This window comes from Elephantulus edwardii, unplaced genomic scaffold (genome assembly GCF_000299155.1).
Source record: "Elephantulus edwardii isolate Elephantulus edwardi_28Jun2011 unplaced genomic scaffold, EleEdw1.0 scaffold00191, whole genome shotgun sequence".
Lineage (NCBI taxonomy): Eukaryota > Metazoa > Chordata > Mammalia > Macroscelidea > Macroscelididae > Elephantulus > Elephantulus edwardii.
This window is the reverse complement of record NW_006399941.1, coordinates 5079459-5102420: the sequence shown is the minus strand read 5'-3', so window position 1 is coordinate 5102420 and position 22962 is coordinate 5079459. Positions and strand designations below refer to the sequence as shown.

The 22962-nt window shown below is 43.0% G+C and overlaps 1 protein-coding gene and 1 pseudogene across 1 annotated transcript in view; both read left to right on the top strand.

Annotated features, from left to right (window-relative positions):
• Window positions 1-1848: 1848 nt before the first annotated feature.
• LOC102859494 lies at window positions 1849-2654 on the top strand (annotated as a pseudogene).
• Window positions 2655-12099: 9445 nt separating this feature from the next.
• Window positions 12100-22962, top strand: part of ADAMTS12 (ADAM metallopeptidase with thrombospondin type 1 motif, 12) — a 680205-nt gene continuing 669342 nt past the window's right edge. Inside the window, exon 1 of the mRNA XM_006896807.1 lies at window positions 12100-12226. Coding sequence (XP_006896869.1) covers window positions 12100-12226 — 127 coding nt within the window. The remainder of the gene's footprint in view (window positions 12227-22962) is intronic.

Here is a 22962-nt window from a genome sequence, read left to right as displayed (position 1 = left end):
TAGCAAACAGAATCTAGTGGGTGGGCCTTTGTCTTTGAAACTCAGTCTGGAACTACCACTACATGGTTTAAAGTCAATAATGGTGTGCATCAGGGTTTTATCTCTTTTCCCAACATATTCAGTCTATGTTGAACAAATGCTTTGAGAAGCTGGACTCTTTGAAGAAGAATGTGGCATCATGATCGGAGAAAGACTCATCAAAAACTTTCATTATGCAGATGACAACAACTTGCTTGCTGAAAATGAGGAGGACTGGAAACATTTACTGCAGACAATCAAATACTACAGCCTTTACTTTGGATTACATTTCAACATCAAGAGACAAAAAAAAAATTTACCAGTAGACCAATAGGCAACATTGTGACAGATGGAGATCGAAGTTGTCAATGATTTAATGATTTAATCTTGCTTAGATCCACAATCAACATCTTTGGTATCAGCAATCAAGAAATCAGAAAATATTTGACATTGGGGAAAATCTGTTGTGAAGGACCTCTCCAAAGTTCCAGTTTAAATATGCACCTCACACAATCTATCATCTCTTCAATTACTTGCTATGCATGTGAAGATTGGACAATGAAAATGAATTTCAGAAGAAAAATTGATGCCTTTGAGAAATAGTATTCGAGAAGAGTAATGAATATCACATGAACTTCCCAAAGGGAAAAAAAAAAACCCCACACATGTTTTGGAGAAGGTGTAGCCAGAATGTTCTCTAGAGGTCTGGATGTTGATACTGCATCTCATATACTTTGGACATATTGTTAGGAAAGGCAGGTCCTTGGAAAAAAGACATCATGCTTGGAAAGGTAGAGGGTTAGGGAAAGAGAAGAAGACCCTCAACAAGATGGATTGAGGCAATGACTGTATCAATAAACTTAAGAATATCAGAGATTTTGAGGATGACACAAGTAGAATAAAACTCAATGGCACCTAACAAGAACAACAACCTTAAAAGTCTTGGGAAAAGTGTAACAATGAATGAATAGAAATCCAAAATCTCTGTAAATGTTCATTAAAATTAATAAAATAAAATTAAAAAATAAAGTCTTGGAAGAGGACTTTCCTTTCCTCCTTTCTGGAACCTGGCTTAGAAAAAGCATTTTGCAAAATGTTGTGAATTGAATTGTGTCCCTTGCAAAATACACATTGAAGTGTTGCCTTTGTACTGGTGGATAAGATCCTGTTGGGAATAAGGTTTCCCTTGTCATATCATATCCAGAGCCCAAAACCTCCCAAACCTACTGTGATGGAACCAATTGTAACTTATAGTGACCATCACTCTTAAAACCTAAACAGTCTTGGGAGCTCTGGTGGCCTAGTGATAAAAAAGATGCACTGTAATCCCAAAGGTGTGCGGTTCAAATCCACCAGATGCTCTGCTGGAGAAGGAAGGGCAATCTCCTCCTGTGCCAGTCAGATCTGATTAGAAACTACACAACAGGAAAAAGGAAAAAACCCCAACAACACCCCCCCTTATTATTCCTAAGTGATAATATTCACAAAGAAACATGAGAAGCAGATGCATCTATAAATCCAGGAACATGGTCTATTTCAGCTTCGACCCAGTTATTGTTGTGTGCCATCAATTGGAACTGTGCCATAGCTGTCCTTCAGTGGGTTTTCAGGGTCAGTTAATCACACAGGAGGAGATTAACCATCCTTCCTCCATGGAGCAACTGGAGTTTTTTTAACCTTGTGCCTTCTGGAGAAAAAAATAGAGATGGAAGGATTTCTTCACAGAGCCAATGCCTGTGTTTGAACTTCCAGCCTCTTGACCTGTGGTGGGGAGAGGAGAGGAAAGGGAAAAAGAAACCTGTTCTTTAAAACCATGAACTTGGCTGTTTAAAGATGGTGGCAGAGGAACTTCAGCAGAAGCAGGAGCCACTGGGCAGCGACTCTAAAGGTGTTAACTGTCTGGCTTACGATGAAGCCATCATGGCTCAGCAGGACTGAATTCAGCAAGAGATTGCTGTGCAGAACCCTCTGGTCTCTGAGCGGCTAGAGCTCCCGGTCCTGTACAAGGAGTATGCTGAGGATGACAACATCTATCAATAGAAGATCAAGGACCTCCACAGAAAGTACTTGTACATCCGGAAGACCAGCTTGATGGAAACTGCTTCCATCGAGCATTTGGATTCTCCCACTTGGAGGCATTGCTGGATGACAGCAAGGAATTGCAGCAGTTCAAGGCTGTGTCTGCCAAGAGCAAAGAGCACTTGGTGTCCCAAGGCTTCACTGAGTTCACAATTGAGGCCTTCTACAACACCTTCATGGACCTGATTGAGCAGGTGGATAAGCAGACCTCAGTCGCTGACCTGCTGGCTTCCTTCAATGACCAGAGCACCTCTGACTACATGGTTGTCTACCTGTGGCTGCTCACATCTGGCTACCTGCAGTGTGAGAGCAAGTTCTCCCAGCATTCCATCAGGGGCTGGCAGAGTGTCAAGGAGTTCTGCCAGCAGGAGGTGGAGCCCATGTGCAAAGAGAGTGACCACATGCACATCACCGCCCTGGCCCAGGCCCTCAGTGTCTCCATCCAGGTGGAGTACATGGACTGTGGCACCACCAACCCGCATGTCTTCCCTGAGGGCTCCAAGCCCAAGGTCTACCTTCTCTACTGGCCTGGCCACTACGACATCCTCTACAAATAGGGCCAGCCAGCCACTGCTGCCCGCTGCCCTCCTTGCTGCCTGGTGCCAGACATGTACAGAGGGGGGTTTTTTTTGTGGTTGTAAATGGTCGTATTTCACTCCTCCCCTTTTTTTCTGTCACACCACCTTCCATGTTCTATTAAAGGGGATGCTGGTGGTGAAAAAACAAAAAACAAACAAACAAACAAAAACAACAACAACAACAACAAAAAACCCAAACCATGAACTTGCAGTATATTTGTTGTTGTTAAGGTGGCACTAGGTGTAATATCTCAAAATCTTGCTGAAGATTATTGTAAAAAGAACAAGGACCACATGTAGAAGGCCATACCTGACCTTTACTAATTTTACAAAGTGGACTGTTCCCATCAACAGCATCAATAACCAAAGCCAAGTCACATGAAGTCATATATGTCCCTCATACTCCCATACTTTTTTCTACTCCTGATTTTCTGGGTCCAAAATTATTGCATTGATAACTCACAGACCACACAGAACCATACTGGAGAAGTTAAAAGGTTATAATCCAGATTAATTATAGAATACAGTCAAGGCAGCTTCTGAAATATGCACTTAAGCACTTCAGCCTTGAGCTTAATGACTTTAAGTCAGTGTTTCAAAATTCTCAGTCGTACCAATATTGGCTCTCACCCCACCTCCCACAAAGGTCCCACTTCACTTCTGGTCTCCATTTCGGCCATGGCTGTTTCTACTCTAAATGTAGTTGGGACAAGAAGGATGTCTTACGTTCTCTTACTGCCTCTTCTACAATGACTTTGAAAGATCTGTCTGTCTCACACTGCTGGCTTGTTCAATTCAATGGTCAGAGTAGCCAATCTTCTTGTAAATTGTTGAGATTGGTCAATCCCCTAGACTAACATGCCCCAGTCGCATACTCCTATTCATCTACATAGAATGATCAAATAATGGCTAGGAAAAGTCATATTGAAAGATAAACTCCACAATTATCCAAAAACAACTAGAACAATACAACCACAGAGAACTGCAAGAAACATAAGTTGGATTTAGAAGAGATTATAGCACAAGGAATATAATTGCTGGTTATCAGGTGGATCTTGGCTGAAAGCAGAGAGTACTGGTAGGATGTCCATTTGTGCTTTATCAACTATGCAAAGGCATTTGATTGTGTGAATAAAAATAAATTGTGGTTAACATTGAGAAGAATCAGAATTCCATAATACTTGATTGTTCTCATGTGAAACCTATACCTAAACCAAGAAGTAGCTGTCTGGACAGAGCAAAGGAATGCTTCATGGTTCAAAATCAAGAATGGAATGTGTCACACATGGATCTTTTCTCCATATCTGTTCAATCTATATGTTGAATAGATCATTAAAGAGGGTGACTTTATGAAGAATAATAGGGCATCAGGATTAAAGGAAGACTTATTAGGAAATGGCATTATGCAGATGACACAACTTTGCTTGATAAAACTGTGGAGGACATGAAGCATTTGCTACAGAAGATCAAGGGTTTGAGCCTTTCATATGGACTGCATTTCAATATCAAGAAAATAAAAATACACACTACTTGATCTATAAGTACCATTACGATAGATAGAAAAAACACTGAAATTGTTAAAAATTTCATCTTGCTTGGATATTCAATCAACATCTTTGGCACCAGCAATCAGGAAGTCAAAAGATGAGTTGCAGCAAAATTTGCTGTCAGGGACCTCTCTAGAGTGCAAAAGAGTAATGGTGTCAGTGTAAAGACTAAGGTGTTCCTAACCCAAGTCACGGTTTTCTCAATTGTTGACTATGCATCTGAGAGTTGGACAATGATTAAGGATGACAGACGAACCCACGCCTTTGGGTTGTGATGGTGGAGAAGCGTATTTGTCATACCATGGACTACCAAGAGAATAAAATTGTTTGTCCTGCAGTGGGTGAAACCAGGTTGCTCCTTGGAGACAAGGATTTTGAAACTCTCTCTCGCTTCCTTTGGGCATGCTGTCAGTAGGGGCCAGTCCTTGGAGAAGGGCATCATGCTTGGAAGGGTAGAATGTCAGCCCAAGAAAGGAAGATGCTAAATAAGATGTATTGACTCAGGGACTGTGGCAATGCGGTCGGGTGTGTCAGAGAGATGAGATTGGGTACAAAGCCATTGTTCGTAGGGTTGGTATGAGTCAATAGTTTACTCAAGGCACATAAAACAACAACAGACATACAAAAGATAAACTATTGTAAGATAAACTATTGTTGACATATATCGTTGAGTTGGATGACCCTCTAGAAGGTCTTTAGAGACAGTAAAGTGCAAGGGAGGTAGTTTCGCATCTTTCTGGAGCAACTGTTGATTCAAACAGTGCACTTTTAGGTTGGCATTGTAGTTCATTAAGAATAAGCCATCAAGGTCCCTAAAGATAAACTGTACAGTATAATAAATACAATTATTTTTACTGTGGGGTACGAGTTATGATATTCAGGCAGAATTAACAGTGGTGATGTTTCCTTCTTGGGTGTATTAATTTGTGATTCCTGAGGTCAAGGATGAAAGTTTGTGTCAGTTACTTTCATCTTTCCAGTGTTAGTCCTGGAAATGGCATTGAGCTAATTTTCTTGAACTTCTTTTGTGCTTTTGTTTATTTGAAAAGTAATGAAACTGAGGAGAACCTGACACATTTGTTGCAGGAGGTCAAGGACTATACTATTTAATATGGATTGAAGCTCAACATTAAGAAGACAGAGATTCTCACCACTAGGCCAACTGATAGCACCATGATAGATGGAGAGGAGATCGAGGTTGTTAACAATTTCCGTTTGCTCAGCTTCACAATCATCCTTCCTGGAACCAGCAGTCAAGAAATCAAAAGATGAATTACACTGCAGTAATCTGCTTGTCAGGGATGTCTCCAAAGTGCTAAAGAACAACGATGTCAGTCTAGAGAGTAAGATGCACCTGATTCAGGCCATGGTCTTCACAATAACTTGCTATGTATTAGAAATCCAGACAATAGATAAGGATGAGCAAAGAAGAATTGATGCCTTTGAGTTCTGAGGCTGGAGAAGAGTATTGAACATATACCATGGATGGCCAAGAGAACAAACAATTCTGTCTTGGAGAGGGTTAAACCAAGTTGCTCCTTGAAGGCAAAGATTTTGAAGTTCTGTCTCATATGCTTCATGCTTGTGATGAGAGGGACCAGTCCTTGGAGATGGACATCCTGCTTGTAAGGATAGAAGGACAGCACACAAGAGGAAGACCCAGGATGAGATGAATTGACACAATAGTGGGAAGATTGGGTACAGGTGTGTTGGAGACAGTGATACTGCTTCAGGATAGGGCAGAGTTTAGAGCTATGGTGCATAGAGTCACTATGAGTTCCAGTTGATAGCATGTAACAATAATTTAGAGACCACCTGAAGGGCAGATTTGATGCACTGAGCATTAATGACTGAAGACTAGGTTAGTTGTGGAATGACACCAAGCAAAATATGAAGAAAACAAAAGGTCGATAAAAAAAATAAGAAAGAGAGAAACAAGCAAACTAGGAAACAGAATAGACTCTAAAACTTGCTCAAATACGTAGAGAAGCTAAACATATAAGAGAGAAATGATGATATAAGAAAAGTAAGCAATGAAATAATTCTTATTTTTTTCAAAGAGAAGAGCGAACTGGGGGGAGAGGTGGGCAGGGAGAAAAGTACAACAATGAATGAATTGAAATCCAAAGTCTGTAAATTTTTATTAAAATTAATAATAATAATAAAGAAATTTAAAAAAGAAAGCTAAGCAGAAGATTTCAAAGAGTGGCTTGTAAAGTTAAAGCAAAGGATTATAAGGACACATCAAGTGAAAAGACAAACAAAGGAAGACAGTATATGTTTAGTATTTCTCAAGCTGAAAGAACTGAAGAAGATATTCAAGCTTTGAATTTCAAGATTAAAGGAATCTCTGTGAAGAATCTTGAATAATGTAGGTAGTATCCCAGAAGGAAGACAGTCACTGGACCAAAAAGAATTGGTCAAAGCCTGACCATTTAATGTGGTCACACATGGTCACTGAAGGAAGAAATTCAAGCTGCACTGAAGGTATTGTTGAAAATGAAGGCTTCAAGTATTGATGGAATAAGTGAGAATGACTTCTGGATGATAGATATTCGTGGTTCTGCCCTTGAGGGTAGACTAAGGAGGGAGAACATGAGAAATGTCACTAGAGTTGAAGAATTAAGGAACTCTGAATCTAAAATATTTAGTAACTCATCCCTGTGGCTACCAATTTTGATCGTAGTCATTAATAATAATACGAAGGGAAAATCCGCCAAAATAAAATAGCTGAACAGAAGATTTCTAAGGATAGCTCAAGAAGACAAAGCAAAGTATTATAATGGAATGTGCAGAAAGCTGGAACTGGAGAATAAAATGGGAAGAACTCACTCTGCATTCCTCAAACTGAGAATATTGAAAAACAAATTTAAGCCTTGAGTCACATTATTGAAAGATGCTATGGTCAATATATGAATAACCTAGGAAACCCCAAAAGGAAATGGAGAGGCTATACAGTCATTGTACCAAAAAGGACTAACTGACACTAAAAATTTCAGGAAGTACTATATGAGCAGGAGCCAATGTTAATGAACAAGAAGTGGAAGCTGCATTGAAGGCACTGGCTAAAAATAAGGACCCAGGAATCGTTGGGATACCAATTTACTTGTTTCAATTAACAAATGCAGGCTTGGATGCACTCACCAGTCTATGCCAGGAATTTGGAGGACAGCTATCTGGCCAACAGATTGGAAGAAGCCCACGCTCTCATTCCAAGAAAGATGATCTAACAGAATGTGTAAACTATAAAAACAATATCATTATTATCATATGCAAGCAAAACACTATTGAAGATCATTAAAAAATGTCTATAACAATACATAGATAGGGAACTGGCAGAAGTTCAAGCAGGATTTAGAAGAGGTCATGGCACCAGGGATATCATTGCTGATGTCAGATGGATTCTGGCTAAAAGGAGAATACCAGAAGAATGTCTTCTTCTGTTTTATTGACTATGCAAACACATTTGATTGTGTGGATCATAACAAGTTACTGTGCTTATGCTAAACCTATACCTTGACCAGGAGACTGTTGTGCAAACAGGCCAAGAGAACACTGTTGTTGTTGTTGTTACGTGCCGTGGAGTCGCTAGTGACTCATAGCAACCCTATGTACAACAGCTCTAAACTCTGCTCTGTCCTGTGCCAATCTCATTGTCGTCGACATACTCATCCCGAACGCCCCAGTCACCGAATAAATCCACCTCCTAGAGGGCCTTCCCTTCCTGCACCTGCCCTCCACCCTCCCAAGCATGATGTCCCTCTCCAAGGACCGGTCCCTCCTTACAACATGGCCAAAGTATGTCAGACAAAGCCTCAGAACCCTTGCCTCCAAGGAGCAGCCTGGTTTAACCCTTTCAAGGATGAATCTGTTTGTTTTCTTAGCAGTCCATGGTACCCTCAACACTTCTTCAACATCAAAGCTCAAAAGCATCAAATCTCCTTCTATCCTCCCTATTATTATTATCCAGCTCTCTGACGCATAACATGTGATTGCAAAGATCATGGCCTGTACCAGACACACCTTAGTCTCCAGAGACACACTGTTGTTCTTCAGTACTTTAGAGAGGTCCCTTACAGCTGACTTTCCCATCGCAATACGTCTTTTAATTTCCTGGCTGCTAGTACCAAGAGTATTGATTGTGGAGCCAAGCTGACTAAAAGCTGTGAACAATCTCAATCTCTTCACCATCCATCCTGATGCTGCCAAGTGGTCTAGTGGTGAGAATCTTTGTCTTCTTGACATTAAACCTCAGTCCATATTGAAGGCTGCAGTCCCTGACCCTCAGCAGCAAGTGCTTCAGGTCCTCCTCAGTTTCAGCAAGCAGGGTTGTGTCATCTGCATAACATAGATTGTTGATAGATCTTCCACCAATCTTGACCCCACATTCCTCCTCATAGAGCCCAGCCTCCTGGATAATCTGTTCTGCATACAGGTTAAAAAGGTATGGAAACAGGACACATCCCTGGCGTACGCCCTTCCCCATTTTGAACCATGCAGTGTTCCCTTGCTCTGTTCTGACGACTGCCTCTTGGTCTAAGTATAGGTTTCGCATTAGCATGATCAAGTGTTCTGGGATTCCCATTCTTCTCAGAGTCAGCCACAGTTTGTTATGATCTACACAGTCAAATGCCTTTGCATAGTCAATGAAACACAGATAGACATTCCTCTGGTATCCCCCTACTTTCAGCCAAGATCCATCTAACATGAACTACAATATCCCTAGTATCATCATGACCCCTTCTAAACCCAACCTGGCCTTTGGCAGTTCTCTGCTGATGTGTTGGTCCAGTTGTTTTTGGATAATCTTCAGTAGAATCTTGCTTGCATGTGAATTTAATGAGATTGTTCTATAGTTTCCACACTCTGTTGGGTCACCCTTCTTTGGAATGGGAACAAATATAGATCTCTTCGAGTCAGTTGGCTAAGTGGTTGTTCTCCAGATTTCTTTTTTTATTATTATTAAATTTTATTAGTTTCAATGAACATTCACAGGGATTCTGGGCTTTCACTCCTTCATTGCCACACCATTCTCTCCACCCTCCTCCCCATCTCCAGATTTCTTGGCACAACTTGGTGAGCACATCCAGGGCAGCATCTGTTAGCTGAAATATGTAAGTTGGTATACCATCTATTCCTGGGGCCTTGTGTTTTTGCTATTTCCTTCAAAGTAGATTGAACTTCTTCATTCATCACCCTAGGCTCTTGCTCATATGTTGTTTCATGAAATTCTTCTGTGTCTGCCAATTTCTTTCGATACAGTGACTCAGTAGAGAAGAAATTAAAGCTATATTGAAGAAAAAAGCTGCATTGGAAAAAAAATAATAAAATAAGGCCCTAGGAAACTGAAATACCAATTGACATGTTTTAAGTAAGAGAACTAGCCCTGGACATACTCAGAAGTCAGTGCAGGAAAAGTTGGATGACAGCTATATGGCCAACTAACTGGATGAGATGCAAATCTGTTCCTATTCCCAAAAAAGGTGACCCAACAGAATGTGAAAATTATCGAACAACATCAATATCACATGCAGGGAAAATATTGTTGAAGATCATCCAAAAAAGGTAGAAGAATAAACTGACAAGTAGGGAAAATATTGTTGAAGATCATCCAAAAAATAGCTAGAAGAATACATTGACAAAGAATTGCCAGAAGTTCACACTGGGTTTAGAAGAGGCCATGGCACCATGTATATCATTGCTGATGTCACATGGATTTTGGCTGAAAGCAGGGAATACTACAAGAATCTCTGTGCTTTATTGAATATGCAAGGGCATTTGACTATGTGGATCTCAACAACCTATTCGTAATATTGAGAAGACTGGGTACTCAGAACAGTAAACTGGATAACCATTTTATGATCCAGTTCCAGTTGACAGACATTCTTTAAGTCATACCACTATATAAGTAAAGTATTGAGAAAATGGAGTAAATTGGGATAAAAAAATGTCTGAGAGATGACAGTTTAACATCAGTGTTAAATTTCCTGATTAATTAAGAAACGGCTCTTCTTCTCAGGTGATCTCCCTTGCTGTTTTTCTCTCTCTCATTACCTGTCCTATTGGTGATAGCTGGCCTCTAGTGGGCTTCCCAGAGGTTGTAAATTGCATGGAAAGAGACTCCTCATCTTTTTCTTTTGAGTTGGCAGGTAGATCTAAACTGCCAGAACATAAGTGTGTCTTCACATCAGCAGCACAAGTCTCCACACTCTCCCAGAGCTCCGTTTGCTAAAAACGTTCATGGTAAAGGATCATGGTGTCTGTAGCTTACTCAGAAATGGGTTAGCAAAAAAGCAAAAGCCACTTACACACACGTGTGTACGTAAGAGGTGCCAGGGAATAAATATACTTGGCAAAGTGTTGACAATTAGTGAGTCAAGATCTATTGAAACAGATGAGGGAAAGAACTGTTTCAAAGGAATAAAAGATTAGATATTAGATATTATTTGCATGACAACAGTTTAGAGTAAGAGGCACATTGCAAAGTGGACTTGGGAGGGAGAAGGAGGAAATTATGTAATAATGAATGCATTTTTTTAAAGAGAAAATGGAACTGGGGAGGGAGACAGGTAGGGAGGAATATGTGCAACAATGAATGAATGGAAATCCAAGTTTTACGTAAACTTTTGTTAAAATATCAATTAAAAAATGAAAAAAAATAAGATGAAAGGCTTATACTTCTATATTCTTGTAGGATTGGCATTTTAAAAACAAAGTTTGCAAAAACGTTAGAGGTGATCATGGCAGTACCATGGCAGGTATCAGCTGGAGTTCTTGTTACATACATACCGTGTGGAGCAGTCCACTCACCCAGCTACACTTCTTACATGCCCTCAATTATCGCTTCTTAAGTTTGCTTTTTAAAATTGACATTTAGCCTCCAGCTCTGGTTCAAGATATTTGTCTTGGGCTACTTTCTTTGAAGCTGGCCTTCTCCACACACTAGTTGCCTTTTTCGTGTGTTGGGTGGGTTGGGAGACATGGGATTATACCATGAGAAAGGCTTTTTGGGTAATTGCACACTTGAAGAAAGCTCAGCAACACATATCATTTGGTCCAGATAAAGGGACTTGTCCAGGGTCACATGAGGGCTTTAGCTGGACTGTTTCCCTTTCTGTGACTTGGGCAAAGGGAAAAAAAAACCCACCTCAAAACACCAACTTCAATAACCCTACTCAAGACTCTTGCCAATGGAAGTCCTAGCTTTCAGAGTAGAGAATTGCAGAGAAATCGGCCTGGGTGAGGAGTTGAGCCAAGCTGAGCTCAATTTAGGGACTGGAAGAGGAACTGCCTGAAGGAGGCAGCACTGAGCCAGAAGGATGGAGGCAGTGGGATGCTCTCTTCTCTGGGTGTGTGCGGATTGAACTTTCCCCGCTAGGCTCTCGGCCCCAGGAGGGGCTGTCCTGGGATCCTCTGGCTCGCAGCTTCGCCGGGTCCAGCTGGCGGCCTCCTCCCCCGCCCAGGATGACTCTCCCGGGCTCCCCTATTTGGCCGGCGCGCGGGAGCTCTGGGCGGGGCCGGGAGGCGAGGGGGTGGGAAGCCGGGGGAAACTTGCGGTTTGGGCGTGAGGAAGGCAGAGGGGTGGGGACGGGGTGGGCTGCGCCCTCAATTCCCACCCATCCCACACCCCTCCCTCGGAAGGCAGACACTGCGAGCCCAATCACTCCCCTTACAGGACCAGGGAGGGGGACAGAGATACCTAACCTCCTTCTACTCAGAAAAGCAAGCAGAGGTCCCGGGCCACTTTGCAGCCACCCGCTCCCCTCTCCCAGACCATGCGCTCCAGCATCTGCCGGCTCGGCCCCGGGAGAGGACTCGTTTTCTTGAGTTGAGGGTTGCAAACTTTGATTACTTTTCTTCTCCCCGGCAACTGAATCATGCCATGTGCCCAGAGGAGCTGGCTTGCACACCTTGGCGTCCTGGCTCACCTCCTTAGCTTTGGGGCGCTGGGCCATGGGCGACAGCCTGAGGCGGGCGCAGTGCGCTTCCCCGACAGGAGGCAAGGTTAGTGGCGGCGCTTTCTTTCCTTTTGCAACAGTGGTGGGAAGAGACTTGGAGTCCGGGTGCCTCCCCTTTCCCATCCCCCACCACTTTGCTAAACTGAGATTCTACAAAATATCTTTCAGAATTGTGAGGGAATCTGATCTGGGAGCTCCAAAGCCTACTATCTCAAAAGTCACACGATTTAAAGTTAATGAAAAGTGGAGCCAGGAGACCCCTTTTACAAGGATGTCAGGGATCCCAGGGGTGGCTGGTAATCTCCCCTGTCTCTGTCTCTCTCACATTCTTTTGTCTCCTCATTGAATGGTGCACTGTTTCAACCCGCTATTTTTCAGATTCTAAACATGGAAAATGATTTTTTTTTTCAAATAGTTCTAACTGATCGTGCTCAGCTCTGTAACGTTTCCACTTGGTTTTAAACGTCTGGCCACGGATGCCCTAATGCAATTCCGGCCCCCTGTTGAGCGACTTTGGCTGTGTTTTGGTTTCCTGGAAAGATTTAGGGCTGTGTTTTTAAAAATAACAGACCTTTGGAGGGAAATTTATCTCGGTAGGGGCTCTGCTCTCCCCGCCTTGCCTTCCTGGTCCTAGCTGGGCGGCTTCCCTTTGGAGACTTCTGCAGCATCCTAAGAGTGGTGATAGGCAATTTGTGGTTGCTATTATGATTATTATTAAAGCATGGCTCCCCAAACAAGTCTTACTGGAAAGAACTAGCTACTTTCCTGCTTGGGGGGATGCCCAAGACCTTCTGAGGGCAATACAGTGGTGGTCACTTGTACTGAGGACATGCCAGGTGCCCAGATTTAAGATGCTCTGAGTTGGCTCATCTGACCACTGAGTACCTCCTTAAGAGGTGCAGTTACTGCCTGCATCCGACCTGGTTGCAAGAAGGAAAGGAAGTCTGGAGAGTTTCTAAATCTAGCTGATAATGAAACAAGGTTTTGAATGCAGACAGCCCGAAGGGAGGTCAGGTAGCCTGCAGCTTAGCGGTAAGGTGGCTTAATAATAAGGAATTATGCTGACAACACAAAGGTAGCTGGTTCAAACCACCAGTTGCTCTGAGGGAGAAAAGTGTGTGATTTATTGCCTCTGAAAACCCAGTGTAGGGACAGCTACGGATTGGTTCCATCTCAACTGTGCACAACAACGGTCTTAACCCAGAGACTGATCTTTTAGGATGTGGAAGCACTGACTGTTAGCAGTAGCAGAGTGACAGCTTGTTGCCATGGAATCTGCTTTCGTCACAGCAACCTCAGGTGTGACAGCTGAGCTCAGTAAGGTTATCAATGTCAGTTTTTTCGAAAGTTGATCACCAGGTCTTCCTTTCTAGTCTGTCTTAGGCTGGAACTCCTCTGAAGCCTGCTCAGCATCACTCCAGTGCCAGTTGCTGCTGAGACAGTTCTCATAAATGATGACCCATGTGTGCCACAGAGGAGGTGTGTTCAGGAGGGCTTCTAGGGGCTGAGGTATTAAAAGTTGATTACCAACTCTTTCTTCCGAGTTGCTTCTGGGTAGACCTAAACCCTTGACCTTTTTGGTTAACTGGGAAATGCTTTAATAAGCAGATAAGCTAGGTGAAGGGAAAGGCCATAAAAATGAAGTTAAAAATCTGAAACTGTAGGATGTTTTTGCAGGGAGCTCTGATAGCCTCATGGGTAAGGAATTGCTTTGTCAACCCAAAACTGGTGGTTCAAATCATCCAGCTGCTGTGTGAGAGAAAGATGGGCAGTGTCCTCTCATGCAATCCCAGGCTCTGAAAACCTGCTGGAGGGTCAGCTATGAGTCAGTTTCATCTCGAAGGCAATGACTTGAGTTTAGTTGTGGATAAAGAAACTTAAAAAGAAAATTTTAAAGATAACCTGTAGATTGATTGGGAAGAAACAATTGGCAGTGACGCATCTGACAAAAAAGTCATCTCTAAAATTTGTATAAAACTCCAACATCTCAACAGGAAAAAGAATGAAATAAAAAAAAAAAAATCTTTGCACCACCTAGGCACTTCTCCCAACTGGTTAACACAAATGCGTGCGTGCATGTATGCGCGCGCGCGCGCACACACACACACACACACACACACACACACACTAATGGGGCTAACGTCCACAAAGTCTTGTGTTTGCTGACTGGACTCAAGCCTTGGGAAGTGTCTGTCCTCCACAGCTTTGCAAATGTCCCTGTGGGTCCCAAGATCACTCAGATGACAGACCTTTTAGAATTTCTAGGCAGATTTTTCTGTCCACCTTGCGAAGTTGCAGTGCTGCTGGAGAGCTCATTTGCCATGCCTTCCAGAGCTCACAGGAGCACTTTCTCCCTTTGCTTTACTTGGAAGCTGGAGCCAGCAAAAGCAGGGGTTAGATGTCAGTCAGCCTGCACTCGCCTGTGTAAACGTTCCAGATCCAGTCTCCCACCCGAGTTTAAAATAGCCAAGTTTGTTGTTCTTTCCAAAACAGCCCCTTTGTGAAAAGTCACTCTTCTCTTCGGAGACAACCCAAGCAAAGCAAGTCTTCCCAGGGCATTTGGAGAGGATTTGGTTCAAACACACTTTCTCCTGGGTTGGTTTTCAGTTCTGTCTGCCCATGGCTTCTGTATAAGTAATTGATTTCTGTGTAGGAGAGATACCACTCCTGCCTTGTGTATGGAAAGTGGAACATGGTTCTTTTCCTTAGTCATCTTTAGGTGTGAAAACTAGCTCTAAGCTTGTTATTGTTGTTAGCTGGTGTTGAGGGACTTCACTCTGTGATCCAATGTGTGACGGAATAGAAAAAAAAATCCTTCCTGGCTGACCCTGCACAACCTCACAAACTTTGCTGTGCTGAAGCCTCTCTACCTATACATCCCATTGAGGATCTGCCTGTCCTTTGCCGACCCTCTGCTTTTCCAAGCATGATGCTCTCCTCCAGGGACTAACACTTCCCGACAACATGCCCAAAGTCTACGGGATGAAGTCTCGCCACCTTTGCTCCTAAGGAGCACCCTGGCTTTATTTATTCCATGACAGATTAATTTGTTCTTTCAGCAGCCCGTGGTATATATAATATTCTCTATTGACGCTGCAGTCCACCACAGTCAACACTTCTTTTGTCTTCTTTATTCATTGTCTAGGTTTCACAGGGAAACAATTGAAGATACAATGGCTTGGGTTTTTAGGGATGCATAAATAGTGTGGTTTCTAGAGGAGAATGTTCTGAGCAGACTTCCTTTTAGTCATCCTAAGGAGAGAGACAGGGACACTGGGGGCTTAGTGGTAGAATTCTTCTGTGAGAGAGACCTGGGTGATATTCTGGCCTGTACACCCGAAGTGCAGCTGTCACCTAACTGCCAGTGGTAGATTTGTGTTGGTAAGATGTGGAAGGAAGGGCTTCCACACTAAGACAAGGAAGAAAGTCCTGGCAATTTATTTATGAAAATCAACTAGTGGTCCTGAACCAATTGTGAAAACGACACGTCCCTTATTTCAACATAATTGTTAAGTATACACACACACTCCGTAGGGAATTGCACTACTGACTCAAAGGTCAGGCATCTCTGGTGATTTAGATCTGTGGACACTCTTGGGAAAGAAATCAGCAGTCTCCTTCCTCACTAGTGATTTACAGCCTCAGAAACCCAATGGAGGGCCAGCTATGGTCTGAACCTAAGGGAAGGTCTGACTCGATGGCAATGAGTTAGACAGATTTTTGCTCTGTTTTGTTTTTACACAGATATTATTTTTCTATATCTATCTACATAAAGTCTATTTAATGCCATTTTGAAAAGAAACTAAGATTGATTTAAAAGTACACTGGTTGGTCTCTATTTCATTACTTCCTGAATGTGTGATAGCCAATTTTTGATCGTAACAAAGAAAACATCTTTAACTCTTTTCAGTCCTGTTCAGTACGTCATAGCTCGTTTAGCTGGAAGAGTATTCATAATTCATTAAAAAAGAAATACCTTTAATATGTATACATTCCCTTTCTACGGATCAGTAATGACTTTAGAAAATAACCTCTTAGAAAAATTACTTGTGCACTTGCTTTGCTGGAGATACAAAGATTTTTATATGTGATCTGATATGAGAACAGGATTGTGTCTCAGTGTTGGTGTGGCCTTGAATCTTGGGGGGGAAATGCATTTTAAGGAGAGATTTCAGATCATGTGTGCTAGATTTGCAAAAATGATGTGATTGAAGTCCTTCAGCCGCCTCTTATGGACATAAACCAAAACATCATGGTGAGCGCCTACGTTGCAGAGCAGTACTGCTCCATAAGGAGTCCTAGTGGCTTAGTGGTGAGTTACTGTGCAAACTGAAATTGTTAATCTCTTCTCCATCTATCATGGTGCTGCCAGTGGTGAGAATGGTGAGGTTCTTTGTCTTATTGACATTGAGGTTCAATCCATATTGAAGACTATGGTACTTGACCTGCAGCAAGCACTTCAGGTCCTTCTTAGTTTCAGTAAGCAAGGTTGTGTCATCTGCATACTGTAGGTTGTTGATGAATCTTCCTTCAGTCCTGTTGCCACATTTCTCCTTGTTCCCTTGTGACTTACTACCTCTGAAAACTCACTTGAGGGTTGATCCTGACTCCAGGGTACACAACAATGACAACTGTTGCATAGGTTTTTCTTGACTGTCCTCTTAACAGATGGCCAGGTCTTTCTTCTGTGCTGCTACAGGGCTGCCTTTGAACCACCAACTGTTTGATTAATCATACACTTACTACTGTTAAGTCAAAAGTGACTTAGAGATGACCCCCCACTGGGTTTCTGAGTCCATAACTAGAAGGAGGTGATTGCCCACATTCCTCCTACGGAGCTGTTGGTAGATTTGAACTGCCAGAGAGATAAGGCCCTAGGGTTAGCCACACAACTTTCTACCCACTGCTTGTGCCACCTAGGGACCTTTTGTATTTACACACTGATATTGAAGAAAGAGTAAGTAATGAAAGATACTGGACAGAGGGGATTTTCTAAAGAGTTAGAATGACAAGAGTTCTTCTCCATTCTCCATGGACTTATTCCTCCTAGCTCAAGGCAAGTGAAGGTCTCAGAGAATGTGATGGGTTTGGGAAGAATGGAGAACAGTGTCTTAGTTTTAGACCACTAGCTTGAATGACCACTGGTGACAGACCGCAGAGTGTGACTCTACCAGCTTCTCCTGAATTTGGTGGGGCGGGAATCATGATTATTTCCTGTGGGCCAGAGTTGGGCTCTACCGTGGCTGGTAGCCAGATGGATCCTTTTGAAGGGGCCTTGCCAAAGAAGGCACTCAGTAGGGATGAGGTAACTTCAATGAAAAGTCAGAACCTGAGGGTGTGATCATGGTGGCCAGCTGGAGGAGATATTGCTCATGTGGATGGACCTGGGGAATTGAGATATTTCCAGTGACGAATGACCCGCACACCCACATGAGCTCTCCTTGGGAGAATGACAAGTGGATATGGGCCACACATAGAAGGTACCATGCCCTGATGAGGGCTACATCCAGTTGATAAGACCATTTTCTGCCTTTGATTTCCCTCTACTGCTCCATCCTGGGTGAATCAAAGGCATCACTGTGAGCAGGAAAAGAGGGGCAACATGGGAGAAGCACTACATCTAGCCCCCCGACCCTTGTCCAATCTGTCTTCAGGTCTGAATTCAGAAGGGCAGTGACGCTTCAAGGATGTTCAGGGGTAGATGGCATTTTTGAGATGTGAAAGGCACAGAAGACTGAGTCATTGGTACTCTGTTCATGGTACACTGACATCATGAATTTGTAAAAAACCCTGTTTTGTTATATTTCTTTATGAATTTTTCCTTGTTCCTGACTCCTGTTTCTCCCCTTACAAACCTTTCTAATGATTTCCATATGTTCTTTCTGTTCTCATGTGTTCTGGGAAGCTGTGCATTATTGTTTTTGTGTGCATGGATTTTCCATGAATGTAAATGGCTAGGGACGAACTTGTTCTGTTTCTTATTTGTCCCTGAGTGTTGTTTTTCAGCTATTTCCCCCATATTGCTCTCTGGACTGCTGTCTCTAATGGCTGCAGTTATAAGCAAGAGGGCTGGACTTTCTGACATCTGAAAGGAGACTGACTGATCATTACTATTTGAGAATGAATGCTCTCTCTCTGCATTCTTTTTCTCAAGGCAAAGAAGAATTCTTCTGCAGAATATGTCTGAAGGCATTTGTCTATAAAGAAACCAAATAAAAAAATGTAAAAGTCTTGTACAATTAGTTGTTGCTTGTTAAGTCCAGTCTGTGTAGTTAGCCAGCCACAAACATGGTCACCGATCATCAGGTGCAGTGTTTTGTGAGCTGCCTTTCAACTGAATCCTGACTTTTGATGAAAAAATACACAACAACAACAAAAACAAAACCTATCTAGTTATGTGCCATCACTGTGATGGGTTTCAAGTTGGTCTTCTGGGACCCATTGGGGTTCCATTGTCTTATGCTTTCAAGTATATCCAAAGGCCTTATTTTCTGTTCCAGCTTAGTCTAGAGACTCTGCTGAAACCCGTTGAGCATTTCAGTGAGACACAGGTCATCCTTGACAGATGGTTGGTGGCTGCACATGAAGGGTGTTGGCTGGGAATCCAACCCCATCTAAGGCAAGAATTCTGCCACTGAGTCACCACTCACTGCCTTCTCACTGGTGCACAAACACACAATAATGATGGTTTGTTGTTAGGTGCCATCAAGTCCACTGCAAACTCATAGCAAACCTATGAACAACAGACCTGAGCCGTGTCTCACTCAACATCATTCTCACATCTCTGATATCCTGATGCCCATTGTTATAGTCACTGTGTCAATCCATCTTGTTGAAGGTCTTCTGTCGCTGTCTGTTTGCCGGCAATGAATAGCAACACCCTGATGAGGGTAGGCATGACAGAGACACACCACTCCGGAAGCCATCCAGAGAGTCAATCCAGCACAACTCTATTGGGGGCTGCAGCACACTTATATATGAGCAAGTAAATAGGAAGACAGGATGGGGTGGGCTTATAGATATGGGACATGAGGATTGGATACGAGAACCTCAGTCTTGCGTGGACTACTCCCAGCTCAACAGATGTGGCAGCTGTCTTCTCAGGTAGTAAGTTTTCTCAAGCCAGTCCAGACAAACACAGGACAGCTTTCTCTACTCCGTATTAAAGGCCTTTGGGAGGCTTGCACTTATCCAGAGCTAGGTGATCTGTCCTGGCCAGAGGCCCTCCATTCCTCCCCAACATTCCCTAACAGCCTCCTCCCCCCCCCCCGTCCCCCATAACTCTCTACCTTTCCCAGCATGATGTCTTTTTCCAAGGACTAGACTTTCCTGATAATATGCCCCAAGTATGTGAAATAAAGTTTCATTATCCTTGCCTCTGCTTTCTCGAAGACAGATTTTTTGTTCTTTCAGTGCCCTTCTGCTACTTAAAGGCATCAATTCCTCTTCTGTCATTTGTGTTAATTGTTCACCTTTCAGATTGGAAAGTGTCCAACGTTCTTAGGAATTGAGCATTTGTGATATGTGATATTTTGGCTCCTGTTGGGGTTGAGGAGGAAGAGTGTGATAAAAGGCGGGGTAGAACTGGGGAATTCTGGGAAATAAGGGCAGCAAAGGGAATGAGGAGGGAAACTTTGAACTTGGACTTTAAAGTATACATGGGCAATTCTCGAATGTGAAGGTGCATATGGGTTTTGTTTAGCTTTACTTTAGGGAGTTCTGGTGACTTGGTTCATAGGGAGATGTGCTACTAATGCTGCTCCAGTGGTTGGAATCCACTAGCACATCCAAGGGAGAAAGATGGTCCATCCTTTCATGATAATTTACTGTCTCAGAAACCTGCTACAGGTTCCCTGTGAGTGAGATCTGACTCAAGGGTAGTGAGGTTGGAGTTAGTGCAAGAAAGGATGAGAAGAAGTCTTTTCAGTGACTTCGAAGCTGCGCTAAAACAAGTGAAAGAAACGTTGGTTCAGCTGTTTCAAAGTGATGACAATGGAGTTGTTTGTAATTAGGAAGTAACCAGGTTCTCCCTTTCCAGGATTTTTAGAGAGTACAAGAGAAGTTCTGGTTGGGGGAATATCACCAGCCAAATTAATTGAAGCCAGAACGTGCCAGGGGCATCTCTAGGAGTTTGCAAGTAGGCTGATATCAATGATCACAAATTAGAGCTAATGGTCAAATTCAATCTGCGTCGTCCCAATTCATGTGTGTTAGAGTGGGATGGCCCCATACAGTGTGTTTTCAATGGTGGGACCTTTTGGAAGCAAATGCTACCTCTGTGTACTGAGGTCTCTCTGTGTAGATTTACTCCACCAACTCTTTGAACTCTTTAGTCTTTGAATGCTTAATTGTTTTCAGTACTTGGGGACTCCTTGGTTAATTTTACTAAGTGCTTAATGAAAGAAAAAACCAAAACCAACACTCCATAAAAGTTATTGCTGTTGAGTTGGAACCAACTCATTGGTGACCCTCTGTTGGATTTCCATGGTTGTAAATCACACGGGAGGAGATTGCCCCCTTTCTCCCTAGGAACGTTCCAGTGGATTTGAACCAGCAGAGAGGCAACACCTTTGGGTTAGCAGCACAACTACCTATGGACTATGCTGCCAGCATTCTAAGTAGTTACTGGTTTACTGTCCTGAGTCACCCAGAGTAATGACTCTTTCATCACTAATTAGACACTTGCCATCCTGAAACATCCAAAAGGAGGGAAGAGAGGTGGGGCTTACCTTTGGGCAGCTCAGAGCTCTGTGTGGAAGGAGCAAGTATTGCTGCAGTACATTTTAAAGTGGCAGTTTGTGAAAGTTTAGCCTGTGCTTCCATTCATCCTGATGTGTTCACTTGCCATTTTATTTTGTGTATTGTATGAAAAAGAAAAACTTCTGAGAAATTTAGCTCATCGTTATGGTTGTTAGATGCCATCAAGCCCAGTACAACTCATAGCGACCCTGTGAACAACAGATGTGAACCCTGTCCTATCCTGTGTATCCTCACAGCCTCTAACACACTCAAGCCCATTGTGGCAGTTACTGTGTTAGTTCACCTGGTTGAGGGTTCTCCTGTCCCTCACTGTCCCTCTACCTTTCTATGCATAATGTCCTTCTCCATTGAATAGCCTTTCCATATGTGAGATGAAGCTTTATCATCTTTGCTTCCAAGAAGCACTCTCACTGCACTTTCACCAAGACATATCTGTTTGTTCTTCTGGCAGTCCATGGGATCTTCAGTACTCTCCTCCAATACCACGGTGCAAAGGCATCAGTTCTTCTTCTGTCATCTTTATTCATTGTTGAGCTCTTAAGTACATAGCAAGTAATTGAAAATACCATGGCCTGGATATGGTACACCTGAGTCCTCAAACTGACATCATTGCTTCTCAATAACTTGGAGAGGTCTCTGACTACAGACTTTTCCAGTGAAATACATCTCCTGCTCTCCTGACTGCTGGCACTGAGTTACTGATTATAGATGCAAAAGGAAGTCATTGACAGTTTCAGTCCTTTCTCAGTCCGTCATGATGTTGCCTATTGGTCCAGTGGCAAAGATCTTTGTTGTTTTGATGTTGACATGCAATCCACATTGAAGTCTACAGTGTTTGATCTTTTGCAGCTCTGGTCACCTGTGTGTAAGGAGATACACTGCCATTCCAAAGGCATGGGGTGCAACTCTGTCAGCTTCTCAGTGGAAAAAAGATGACCAATCTCTTCCTGTGCAATTTATAGCCTCTGAAAACTTGCTTGAGGACCAGCATTGAGTTGATTCCTACTTGAGGATAATAAACAACAATTCAAAAGTTGCTGATTTAAATTCATCAGCTTACTAGGAGAACTCTGAGCAGTCTTCTTCATAAAGATTCTTAGCCTTGGAACCTGATGGAGGGTCACTGTGAGTCAGAATCTACAAGAAGACAGTGGTTTGACTTTGGTTTTGGATGTAAAAGGACGTTCTTGAGCCATCTCCTCTCCTTATAATAAACAACGTATGAGCAAGAGCCTGTGGTAATGAAGGAAGAAGATCAAGCTGCTCTGAAAGAATTGGCAAAAAACAAGGTCCCAGGAATTGACAGCATATCAGTTGACATATTTCAACAAACAGACACTGTCCTGGATGTGTTCACCAAGTTGTGCCAAGAAATCTGGAGGACAACCACCTGGCCAACTGACTGGAAGAGATCTATATTTGTTCCCATTCCAAAGAAAAGTGACTCAACAGAGTGTGGAAATTATCCATCAATATCATTAATATCATGTGCAAGCAAGAGATTCTGTTGATAATTAGGAAAAAATTACTAGAAAAGCACATTAACAGAGAACTGCCAGAAGTGCAGGCTGAGTTTAGAAGAGTCCATGGTGGGAGATCCAAGATGGCGGCGGAGGCAGAGACAGCATGGTGAGCTGCGGGAGCAGCAAATCACTTAAAGCAGGGCCATTATGGCCTTCCACAGACTTAGGCTTATTGATAATTGAACACTTAAACAGTTGATGACTGGCCCTCAGTGAAGATCGAGGCTCAACAACAGGAATTCAAGGATTCCCAAGGAGAAATGGGTGAGTTTCGTGGCTCCCAACCCCCTCTGCAGAGCTCTCGCTGCACCGCACAGCTGCTGCAGCTCCATGAGGCTTCCACAGCTGGAATGAATGGATTCCCTCACCCAGGATGGGTGCTGGGCACTGGCCCTCCTCAAGACTGGTACAGTGAAGCCACCACACTGCTGCAAGTTGGTCTGGAGAGAATTCTTGGAGCCAGGATGGCGGCAGTGGGGGAAGCGGGCGCCTGCCAGCC